General features: G+C 46.8%; 1 protein-coding gene across 2 annotated transcripts in view; it reads right to left on the bottom strand.

Annotated features, from left to right (window-relative positions):
* Window positions 1-12,980, bottom strand: part of LOC118215483 (transmembrane protein 266-like) — a 61,961-nt gene that overhangs the window by 31,183 nt on the left and 17,798 nt on the right. For both annotated transcript variants that reach the window (XM_035396343.1, XM_035396344.1), the window contains exon 3: window positions 10,364-10,552. In XM_035396343.1, coding sequence (XP_035252234.1) covers window positions 10,364-10,552 — 189 coding nt within the window. The remainder of the gene's footprint in view (window positions 1-10,363; window positions 10,553-12,980) is intronic.

The following is a 12,980-nucleotide window of genomic DNA, read 5'->3' as shown; positions in this document are numbered from 1 at the left end:
GCGGGATCTGGGGGCTGGGGGGGGGGGGCAGTCTCCGGGGCAGGGCGTTGGAAGGTGAGGAAACCCAAGCAGGCAGTAACTCCGCCTCTACGGATACTCGTAAATTCAGCGTGATGCAGAAGAAAAAAAAAAAAAACAGCAACCTTGAGCTGCCCTCATTTCCCCCCATGGAACCCACACAGGCAATATTCCACCATTAATCTCCCCCCTCCTCCTCCCGCCTCCCCCCGTCCCGCCCCGCCCCTGACAGTACCCCTGACTGCGCGCTTCGGTGAACTTGGGGGAACACAGCCCTTGTCAGCCGATCAGCTTGCGCAGATCATTAAGTGGAGATACGTTTCTCCTGGGCTAAATATGTACTGGGAGCTCCAGGGGATCCTCTGAGTGTGTGTGTGTGTGTGCGCGCGTGTGAGTGTGAGTGTGTGTGTGTGTGCGTGAGTGTGTGCGTGTGAGTGTGTGTGCGTAAGTGTGAATGTGAGTGTGCGTGTGTGTGTGTGCATGCCAGTGTGTGTGTGTGTGTGCAAGACAGAGAAAATGGAGTGAAAAGGTAGGAGAGAGACTGAGAGGGAGAAAAATAAAAATACTGAGGAGACAGATCATCCCCGTCACAGAGGGTTCAGCTTCGCACTTGGCAACCACAGCTCAATGGCAAACCATCATTATAAGCTGTCAGCATTGGGACATTTCACCCAGGGAAGGGTGGCATTTTCCAACTACAAAACCATTTGTTTCCAGAGACACGTCCTACAGCGAAGAAAAAAACCCCATAAATACAGAAGGTGTAGTAATTAATAAAGGACACATTTAAAAGAGCCAAAGGTTAGTTTTCAATTAGCATATAAAATTCAAGTATGAATGATTCAACGCCACTGAAAGCTAAAAGACAACTAAAATATAGTGATGGTATACATAAGTAAGAATTGTATCCGTAAAAATCACAGAAGAATTTAACATCATATAGAACAGAACTACCCTTCAGCATGTAAGCGGTCCTTTAAGAAAATCCTGTTCAGTTCCCATCTCACCAGACCCGGCTGTCAGCTCACTCTCCACATGCACCTTTCCCAGTAGTGCGGCGAAGAGTTCACTGCCAAAAAAGAAGTTTCAAATTCAAGTTGTTCTGTGCTGACAAAATTAGCTTTTAATTCGGGGGAAATGGAGACAGATCTTTCTCCATCTGTGGAGGATCTGACAGATCGGTCTCCCACTAACGGGCTTCTCCCCGGACAGTGGGGGTCTTCCCCCCACGTCTCAGCCGGCAAAGCAGTCTCACACTCTGCACGTCTGCGAATATTAACAAACCTTCACCTGCCCTTTTCTCCCAAGGTGGCCAAATCTCTACGGAAAGGAGTGAAGTGCGGGGCGCGTGCGGATCCACCTCTGGGATGTGTGTGTGTGTGTGTGTGTGTATGTGGCACGTGCGCCGTGTGACTGGCGCCTGAGCGCCGCGCGTGTGCCGTGCGTCTCGGAGGGACGGCCAAGGGCAGCCGTCTCGCCCTCGCGAGCGGCGCGCCGAGAAGGGCTTCGCGTCCCGTTCGAGTGACAGACCCTTAAATCTGCGCCCCTCATAAAAATCTCATTCCCAGCAACGCCTGACTTTTGTGACCATCTCAGCTGAAAGTGTGCGCCATGTGCTAATTTCCTGGAGACTCAGGATTTTTTTTTCTCCCCCTGACAACCTTAACTTAGCCCGTCTGCGGTGTGAAACTCAAATCACAGCGCTGATATGATTCTCGGGTTGTTCTCGCAAGCGCAGCCGCGAGTGCCGGTGTTCGCAATAACTCAACTGCAAATAAAGGGAGGTGGACCTAATCTTGCCAGAAGAGAACCTGAAACCAAAATAAAGGGGACTTCATTCTAGAACAGAAACCCAACTATAATAAAGAGGAAGTAGACTTAATCAGTCCAGAAGAGAAGCCTAACCATAATTAAGAGGATGTAGACCTTATCTTTCCAGAAGAGGAGCCTCGCCATAATTAAGGAGAAGTAGGCCTCGTCTTTCCAGAAGAAATCTAATCATAATAAAGTGGAGATAAGCCTTATCATCTCAGAAGAGAAGCCTAATCTCACAATAAGAATCTGAGAAATGTTGCATTCTCTGTACACAGTAGTGGGAAAAAAAAACCACAGAACAACATCTCATCAGATTTAGTCCAGACTTTGACCCCCCCCCCCCCCCCCCCCCCATAGGCCCTCCTCTCACCCAGCAGATAACAAGCTACCCAGTGATTCCCAGGATGCCCCCAGACAACTTGTTCTGCTCTCTAATTAAATAAGGCGGAATGGCTGCTCGCGGTAGCGCGGTAGCCGCCCCGGGAGAGAGCGTAATTCTGCAAAGTGCTTTAAGGTTTGGCACTGCCCCGCTTTCCGCTCGGAATTAAATTAGGCTCATCTGAGAAGAACGGGCAGCCATCAACGCAATAATGGACCGCAGCGCGGGGAGCCAGAGGGAGCGCTCTTTGTTGGGACGGCGGCGGAGGGGACGGGGGCCGTTTCAGAGCGCACCCCGCTCGGTCCGTACGTGGGCTGCCAGACTGAGCAGGAGACCCCAACCCCTTCCTTTATTAACTTCCTTGAGAGGAAGGTCTTGTGTGTCTAAACCCCAAGACACAGTCATTATTTCGCTCAAAATATCATTCTGGTGTATCACTATTACACGACAACCACTCCAGATATCAGCTTACATCTGAAAAGTGCATCGCTGAATCCCTCCGTCTCTTTGGATTGGATTCAGTCGACATTAGTCGGTTACTTGATGAAAAATTAAAAGCAAAAACTATTATTGTTTCTTCAGAAACGGTTTGATCAGTTTGACCAGCAAAACAAACTAGCCATACTGAATTTGTGAAGAAAAGGTAAAGCATTAGCATTTGATTGCAAGTCAAAGTTGCTGTATACAGGCCTATATTAATGGACCAATAAGTAGCGCTTGACTGACCTGGCTACTTGTTTAAAGGCTTACGAGAGGCAACTGTCTGGTTAGACTCAGAGAAAACACTCTCCTCCGACTTAAGCCACAGCTGGTCCCAGAGCTAAACATGAGCCCAAATGCAGGTCAGCAGAGCAAACAGCCCAAGACAACTCGGATGTCATTTGTTGTCTATGCCATGTTCGAAAGCTCACACCGGCCATTGCCAGGAGGAAATAGCTCAAAGAATCCGTTCCCATCAAAGTTACAGTATCACATAGTAAGCAGACTTCAAAAGGCAAAGTTACTCATATAAATGGGCCTGTAGATGGGAGAGGTGTGCAGATATTTGTGGCGTTCCCACCACACCATCTTTACAACCAGAAACTGATGGGTAAAAGCTTCAGCAGGGGGAAATAGGCAGAATAAACAATTTGAAGAATTAGGCAGTTGCAGAACCTGTAATGCCATGATGGTCTATAGGTATATTTACAGTATATACATTCAGTTAAATTCAGTTAAGGTTGATATTCAAATTGAATGATAAAGAGCACCACAGTTTGTTTGAATCTGGGTCCAGGTGTCTTTTTATTTCATTATTTCATATCTGCTGTGATATCCCACCCTTTGCTAAGTGTTACTTAAACACAAGATTTCACTCTGGCCTGACCGCATTTAACCACATTGAACACCGCACAGCACTTCAAACGCTAATGCACAGTTCAGAAAGAACAAAATAAAAAGCAACAACGTGGGGTTAATCTCCTAGGATCCTCTGCACCAATTGGCTCAAGCTCAGTCAAAGGAAAACACAGACATAAATGCTAGCCCTACATGCTACATTTACCCCAAAATTATTGGGGAAACTGGCACACATGGTTCTCTGCATTGAGACTATCTCCCCCAGCCAACACACACACACCACCTCCACCTCCACCTAGCTCCTCCCCCTCCTCCTCCTCCTCCTCCTCCTCCATCTTCAGTAGCTCTGGGAGAGTGACCCAGTTGAACCATCTGTCACTGTCAGCCATGCATCACCCAGCTTCCTCACGTCGGTCACTCGCGCACCGGAGCCATATGCCACCGCTTCTCGCTTCCTGGCAGATGCACGCGGATCTAAGGGGGGGTGACATCATCACGGGCCGAGCCAGCGCATCGGCGAAACGAGCAGAGCGGACCCCAGAGCCTGGACGCCTCTGAGCGCCTCCAGAGCGTGCGCGAGTGTGTGTACGTGTGCGGGGGGGTCAAAGAACCATCTGACGCCTTCTGCTAATTCACCCTAATGCCACGACTTTAACATCCCCAATCTGGCTACCTCTATATGAACAATCCGCCAACGACCTGAAACCCCCCTCCGGTGAGCCTCTCGCAAGCAGGCTAATGCCTCTCTACCCCGACCGAGCAGGAAGGAAGCCATTATTTCAGCCCATTTGCATGTCACACTGTAAGCGCTCACATCACTCAGCTGGCCTCTATACCGTAGACTAGACTACAGCCAGGGATGAGATATACTTTCTCTTCTCCATACAGATTAAATGCATGCAGTAAGTCACCTGATGAGCATGTCATGTTGTGGTAGTGGTCTTAGGTTTGCTCATGTAGAGAGCAGAGAGGGTCAGAGAGGAGAGGATCAATACGCAGGATTGAGAGGATCAACGCCTCCATCTGCCCTCTCTGTGGAGGACTCTGCAGTCTACTCCAAGGAGAAAGTTGCTGATGTATGCAAGTCGAATGTCTCTGTTTCCCCATTTGCCTTCTTGAGCCCTCCCCTCCTCCCCTCTCCCCATGCCCTGTTTGTTCACCTTTCCCCCTGGTGAAGATGAAGATGTATCTAAACTTTTTCTCTCCCACCGTCTGACCACTTGCCCCCTGGACATGATCATCTCTCCTTCAGCCCATCACTCCTTACATCCTTCCATTTATTTCCTCTCTGGTTAACTCCCCTCCACCCCCTGGCTGTTTAAGGTCATCCTTCAAGCAGGTTTGTGTCACCCCAGAACGACCGACCAGTCTCTCTGCTTCCATTTCTGGCTAAGACACTGAAACACGGCATCTCCACTCCACTCCAGTCCGCTTTCCTCACGCAGATCACCCTACTCGATTCCCACCAGTTCAGCTTCAGGGTTGCCCACTCAACAGAAACTTTCCTCCTCTCTGTCAGTGAGGTCCTCCTTTTCTTTAGTTCTGATTCTCCTTGAGCTCTTCATATGCAAACTAGAACGTTCCTTGCATATCTGTGGAGGCACATCGTGTAGGAAAGTGTGACGTCAGGCCACTTGGTGTGATGTCACAGTAAGCCGGGGTAGGTGTGAACACGCCTGAATTACAGAGCGAAATGCAGTCGCACACACCGAGACCACTTTCACAGCCTTCAGTATTCCGGTGAGCGCTCTCATTTTGGCACTTTCCTCATGCGATTGAGAATGACTGAGACGGCAATAAAGGCAGATTATGGGATATCATTCTGTTTTACCTGCAATATGATGAGGCTAAAATCTCTGTCCATCTCAACCTCACTCTCTGGGTCTGAACCGCACAGTGAAAGAAGGCTCAGCTCACAGACTCGTCTCCCCTCCCCCCAACACTGACTGTGAGAGCCGCCATTTTCTGAAACCAACACATCGCCACGGCAGCAGGGCCACAAATAACACACTTGATTTGAAGCCTTTGTCGGCTTCTGTTCCACCGCAATGTTCAAAGCAATTTCTCATCCGGTGTCGCAGTAAACGCAGGCTTGTTTTATGTTCCCCTCGCAAAGACAACGGAAGCATTCTGAGAGAGGGAAACCAGAAAGTCGTGTATCTTTGATATTTATAGAAATAAATCATTTGGAGTGACACGGGCTGCTTTCAGAAGGAAACAACAGCTGCAAATAATGGGGGGCAAACTAAGTACTGTATCTAAGAAAATTTTATGGTTGTCGTTTCACATAAAAGACCCTGAGGAGGGAATATGAATCTGAGGGCATCTACTTGACGTCCTTGCTGGGCATTTGATGAAGTATTCTTGGTATGTATTACATCAAATTCTATGAATTCCTGTTTTTATTTGTAAATTTATTGAATTTTAATGAGTTTCATTTAGTATTTGTTAATTAACTTTTTCTTTAGGAGAAATGGCATCAGTTGCACTCAGAGAGGGGGATAGCTTCTTCTTGTGGTCAGTTTTATTTGTGATAGATGCTGATTCCTGCTATCAGACAGTATAGGCCTGTCAGTTACAGATGCGTGCCCCCCCCCCCCCCGTATACTGCTTTATACACCAAAAGCAGTATACTCCCCACCGGAAATCATGACGCATTCCTCTATGACATAATCATTTGATGTCCCATTTAATCCCCTCAGGGAGTCCAATTTTGGCTTTGCTTCAGCACCTTCTGCAGAGACCACTGTTCTAACCAGTTGCTTAGATCTTCAAATAAGTAGGCAAGAGCAACATCATCACAGCTAGGGAGAAGAGCAAATGCTTCACTGTTACTGATATGAAAGACATTAGACCTAACCAATATGTGTGTGTGAGTGTGTGTAGCGAGAGGAAAATGGCAACAAATGAAAAGGAAAGGTAGCACCACAGCTGAGAGAGAGAGAGAGAGAGAGAGAGAGAGAGAGAGGGAGAGAAAGAGAGAAAAAGCAAGAGAGAGAGAGAGATGGACAAGCTGCATTGAAAGTGCTGAAACAGACATGGTAATATGCTGGGGTAAAGAGGATTCTGACACTGTAAGAAAGGACAAGCTTCTTCCCCATCACCCAACCTCACCCCTGCCCAACCTCCTCTTGCACCCTGCCTGCCAGGGGACCTCACAGCGTGTCTCTGCCTCACCCATACCCGGAATCGACCGGCAACAAATTAATGGAATAAAAAAACCATCCTGAAGTACATGCTGCGGTGGAACGCCCTACGGCTCATAAACTTCACTGGAGCAGAGTATAAAATTTAAAGCAGTAGGAACAAGGGGATTTTTTATAAATTTTCCTTGCTGTTAATTCTCCCAAGTCTCCTGTACTTTGCTGCATGATTAAAAGATGCAAATTAGTAGATTTGACCTCCAAAGAGTTAGAAAGAGAAATTAAACACGGTTACAGTCAGCTTGGACCACAAAAGAGGCTCAAAAGTTGAAATGTTTTACCGTGCGATGGTAAGAGCTCTGTTTCGAGATGAGCAGCTATTGACCACTTAGAATAGCCTATGTTACAACGAGCTTGACATGACATAATATAGTCAAATAAGAAATATGACAAGATTTAAAGTAAAACAATTTAATCAAAAGTACTCCACCTCAGAGCATTAAACCTAAAACAGTATTGACCAATTGGCCTCAAATAACCTTGGTATCAGCGATGCAAATCAAGCTACTACAACTGCTGGTAAAACTGAAGGTTACAGACATACGCAAAGTGGTTCGATTTGAAAGCATGCCAAGAATCTTCCCACGCGGAGAGGTATCGTCTCGATAAAAAGCAAATGGGGATGTGGTAGGCTTAATCAAATCTGGAGGCGGGTTCGGCCTCATGCTACGGGAAAAAAGTTTTAGCATTAGCATTATAGCACTGCACTGACGACCTTTATGGTAGGTCTCTCAAGTCGGAAAATGTCTCATCATCCTAAAATTAGAGCTTCATAAATGCAGGCATGGTACTAAACCATTCCTGGAATTCCACAGGTGTGACGTGTTCACACGTTTGGCATTTACAGCGAGGTGTACTTCATCGCAAAATTCCACACCCATGCGGCTTTTCTTAGAGAAGCTGTCATGATTGGCATTTTCCAGATCTCCCGAGAACAAGGTTGGGCAATGAAGAGATCCAAATCTGAGCGCCGCGGTAAAACAAGCTCCGCCCACTCCGCGGAAGCGCCTAACCCTCCCAGGTAATGAACTTCTGACAAAACTGTCTTTGTGGAATGCTGCGGTTGCAGGAAGCGTTTATGTCAGTCGGTAGAATGTACTGCAAAAAAGGACATTCCCCCTTTCCTCAGACAAAGGGACTAAGAGCAGTAGTTACTTCAATCAAGCAAGTCACTTTTTCAATAAAGAACAAAAGAAGAGAGTCAGAAGAAGAATCTGTCAGCAGGTCCAGTTCTCCAAGATCTTACTTAGAGAGCTACAGACTGCTCCCAATTCATAGCGCTGTTTAGCTTTGCAGGCTTGGAGAAACTTGAATAGGGGGCCGGATGAACGGGCACGTGATTCCACAGTCATCAAACAAGCAAGTCCCTGCAACTGTTAATTTACTTTGTAGCCCACGCCACACCCATCCCCAAACTGAGGTAGCCCTCGGCTTTCTGGACGAAGAACGCCGCCAGAGGACGCGAAGGTGGCGAAACGCGGCCTGATTCTTTCGTGACGAGCGGAAAGTTGGGAAGGTTCGTCAGGCCGCGCAGTCAAGCTCGAGTTACTCACCCCCTTTCTTGGCGTGAAGGGCAGAGCACGAGTCACATTTTCCAGGAACGGATGCCTACGCCAGTACTGATGCTGGCGCCTCCCTCCCGGAGAGATGCATGGTGGGAATGCGGAGCCGCAGGGTGTGTTGGTAGAACAAGGCAATATGTCCTCAACAGACACTCTGGGTTGTGTCCAAACTGCACACCGTCTGCGCTCCAATTTCTATTTTCTTCTGCCGTCACACATTTGCGCAAACGCATGAAATGGGCACGAGACTGTCTAGGAATTCAGGCATGTCAAATTATACCTTTAAAATGACAAATTACCACCCTCTACCAATTAACCTCCAAAATGACCGACCGCTGTTTGAGAATGAAATGTGAACACACATAATTTAATATCGTGTCATGTACAATTATGGGCTGTTAACTACCATCGGAGAGTGTTGAGGCTGAAGTATTCTTTGTCAGGAAGCATTAAGGATAATGTCTAGCTCTATGTCAATTATGTTTGTGATGTAATTGTCCAACACAGAACAACAGCAACAAAAAAAATAAATAAATAAAATTTGCTGTAGCACAATTAATGATGAAGTGTAGTTTTGGCTTAATCTTCAGTTGCCACACTGAAAATATTGCCCATCGATCGTTAATAATGTATAACCTTTTGAGGGTTTTACAGTTTTTCACTTTAAATTTTATGGCATGAAATATAGAAACCATCAGTCTATATTTTAAAATATATAAACCATTAGGGTTGTTTTTGCAGACCCGTTAATGCAGATGAATATGAAAGGGCTCCTGCAGATAAGGTTTATTTAAAAAATGAACATCTAAGTGTAATCTGTACCACTCCAGGTGTCTAAAGGACTAAGATTTCAAATAACCACAAGGACCAGGTCTGCTTATTATTTATTATGTTTAAAACCTTACACCATATATAATGCAGCACTTTGAGTCAAAGAACATTTTGCCCTACAGACAAATTGCAAACCAGATGAATGATGTCAGTCATTTAAAAAACATCAATTCCCAGGGTGAAGCGGGGATGCGCCTGAGATCCCACTTATCAGCGGACAGCTGGGGCCCGCAGTCAACTCGTAGTCCTTTTCAGGACAAAAAAAAACCACCCCTGAAGTTTTAAAAACCGAAGCCACTGAGTCACAATACGTGTTCTGTACCACGCGCCGTGACGCACATTCCCCAAAAACCTCTTAACCTCGGAAATCCTTAATCCGCCCAACGCTGAACAGGACGGATGGCGAACCACGGCCCCATTTACAGCGCCTCCAAATTCATTCGCCCTTCTGCCATAAGTCAACAATCATCCTCAGTCTGGTTTTTTTCCATCACTGTGTTCAATTAAATAAATTGGCGAGAAGAAAATGATGTAGGCCGGGCTGGGGACAGTGGGAGGAGTTTGGAGTGGGCAGGGGGGAGGTGGGGCATATTGGGTGGGCGGGATTGAACGCATAATTTCATTCTTTGGAAGGTGCCCTTAGCCAGAGAGACTTACTACCACATCGCAAGGCCATCATGCTCAGGCAGTGTACAAGCAGAGAGAACCAGAAAGTTCCAGCTGGGGCAACTGAGCAGCTCACTCCCCACAAGTGTGCACTGGGCCAGATTTGTGTTGAAGGGAATTGTAGTATCAAGTCTTATTACCCTAAGTACTTTATATGTGTTGGAAAACTACAAGTACATTTTTCATACAGAAACTAGATCACAAACTAGCACCATCACAGTGGCTGTGAATTGACAAAAGTTACCTGCCAGGGACAATTTTTCCCCCTGCATTTGGTAGGTTGGCGGGTGTTAATTTCAAGCCCTGATTGCTACCATTAGTTCCTCTCGACAACATCAAACGTCCCACCAGCTACCCCACTCGGGTTTGTGTAAAACAGTCTGCAGGGTGAGAAACAGTCAGCAGCTTGCAGTCAGGTGCATCAGGGGATCTCACAGGCATCACTGAGCGATCAGTGTAGGTGTCACAGCGGTAACACGAGAGGTGCAACTCCCGATTTAGAATTGGTGAGAAGAAGAAAGGGAGCGCGGAGAAGAGCGGCGGTCTCCTACCCTTCTCTGGTGTCCTCCTCGTCCAGGTTGGATAGCAGCTGGGAGCCGGCCAGGGAGAGGTCCAGGGCGGCCAATGGCAGGTCCCTGTAAGTGAAGCCCACCAGCTGCACAGGAGCCACGCACTGGCTCTCCTCCTCCGCCTGCTGGGATATGATCTCCAGGTCCGACACCCCGGCCTGCTGGGCGGCTCTGCAGGGGGCGAGGGAGCGAGGACGGCCCAGTTAACGCAAGGCCCGCCACCAATCAAACATCATCATCATCATCATCATCAACATCATTATCATCATCATCATCATCATCATCATCAATATCATCATCATCAACACCATTATCATCATCATCATCATCGTACCAGCACCAAAGAACATCTGCACCACTGCCATCATCTTACTATCACTTTCAACAATCATTAATGTTTTTCACCACATAAAGTATGATAATCATACAATGTCAATGGCAATAAGCAAACCGACACAGGCCACGCAAGATGATCATTTACATATTTCAACACCTTCCAAAAGTCCAGTTGACCAGCTGGAAAAACAAGACCCATTTGAAATGCCTGCATATATTATCCTCTTGTTTCTGTGGATACGTTTTTATGACATGTGAGATCCCTGTAATGATACATACACTTAACTAAATGCCAGTTCTATCTGGACCTCACTTCTGACTCTGATCTGCTTGAGCATTGAGCGCCCACCACTCTTATGCACTGATATGACAGAAAACAATACAAGCGAGGGATATTAAGGGAAGACGAGTTTCCTGCCAAGACAAAAGTGGTGACATATTCTGTGGATGTTCCCTCCTACATAAATACTAAAGGAAGCAGCTTTCATATGTATCGAATCTCACCTCCGTAATAACAGCATAAACACTGATATGTGATCATAACTGACAGATTGTTACAGGATGTTATGTCTTCATCAATATCATAAGTGGCATTACCACAGCACACCTGATCAGACTGCCAAGGGCAGGCTAGGTACAATGGCAATGGTGGCATAGCACAGCCTATGACAGCATTTCAGTTGGCATAAGTATGCTAATATAGTGTATACACTATATGATTATATGGTGGTTATGAAAGTAGCACGGAAAGGCTTTTTGTCACTTAAGTCTGGTCCTTAAACGAGAGTGTTGCTGCCCAACAAAATATTATTGCTTAATAGTATAATTAAGTCAATTTAATCTATAAGTACATAGATAGCTATATGATATAAATTTGTCATTTTGATTTCAATTGCCGTGAGAAAACAAATTCCTGCACTGTCACTGTACGCACCATGTTTGAGACATACAAGAGAAAGAGCTTTGAATTCAGGGCTGTTCTAGGCCTCCTTAGCCGACCAGAGGGAGCAGGCTGAGGAACATCACTGGGCTTTCCCATCTCTGCCAGAGGGAAAACTGCACATGTATCCTTTAAACAGTATTCTGTGGTCCAATACAGAGAACGAAACAGAACTACTGTATTCAGCTGTTTAGAAAAGTAAACCAGGCTAATTGGTTAGGGGAAAAAAAAAACAAACAAAAAAAAAACAACAGCATACACAGTGTGCATTTTTTTAGGCCATTTACCTGGACTAAAAAAAATACACAAAGGTAAAATGCCCCAATTTCCAAAAGTTTACCTCTAATAGTTTTTCAATTTGTCATATCACAGACCCGAAATTTGCCCACAAGGCTCAACGTCTGTAGTGCTTTTGCTCTTTGGCTGTCAGTCTGTCTGTCCATCTGTCAGTCAGTCTACAGAAGGACACGCTTGCAGACATCTGCACTTCTCTGTCCTCAGTAGGCCCCAGCTGCAGCTGAGACATCACATCACAATAGGCTGCGATGGGACAGGTGAAACCCAATCAGAGGGCATGCTGACGACAGCTGCCACCCTATTGGGTCCTGTGCCATGTGTCTTTGAAGCACTGCAGAGGGTGGTATCACAATCCCCTGATACAATTACCACAGTCCTGGTAAACCCCCCCCCCCCCCGTCCCCCCCTCCAGCACAAATCCACAAATGTCCCTGCACCCTTTCCACCTCACATACAGGGATGTGCAGGGGGCGAAGACGCACAGACTGTTGAGAGGAAGAGAGGAGCGATGATGAAGATGAATGTGGCGTATCGTGCCCAGGCTCTGTGCGAAAGAGCGGCGTGATGTTGCTGGATTAAATGCGCTCTGCGAGAGGGCTGGGTATCCATCTGAAAGGAAGAGGCACGATCTCTCTCCAGCTTTAAAAGCGATGGCGCCATTAACAAAACCTATAAACAGGCCTGTAGAGGAGCGGGGTTCCAGACTCATAAATCTCCCCTTAATAGAGATCAAGGGATGTAAACCTATAAATGCTCCTGTTATACGGACAGGGGTCCACGCTTACAAATGAATACTCTCACAAATACGCAGATTGCAATAGTGCGTGTGGCCGGGGGGCAGCGTGTCGTCACTCGACAAGACCGCAATGGGCCGAGGGGGCCGTCACCCTGGGGCAAAGGGGAGAAGATTACCGGAGCAACGGTAACCAAGGTTACTCAAGCTGTCCGAACCCAGCGGCCTCACGGGGGGGGCAGAGGGCACCATGGCTACCCTGCCATCATCAATATTTATACCCCTTAAGCCCA

The sequence above is a fragment of the Anguilla anguilla genome, chromosome 16 (assembly GCF_013347855.1).
Source record: "Anguilla anguilla isolate fAngAng1 chromosome 16, fAngAng1.pri, whole genome shotgun sequence".
Lineage (NCBI taxonomy): Eukaryota > Metazoa > Chordata > Actinopteri > Anguilliformes > Anguillidae > Anguilla > Anguilla anguilla.
The sequence above is the reverse complement of the archived record's forward strand: the minus strand, read 5'-3'. Positions and strand labels throughout refer to the sequence as shown.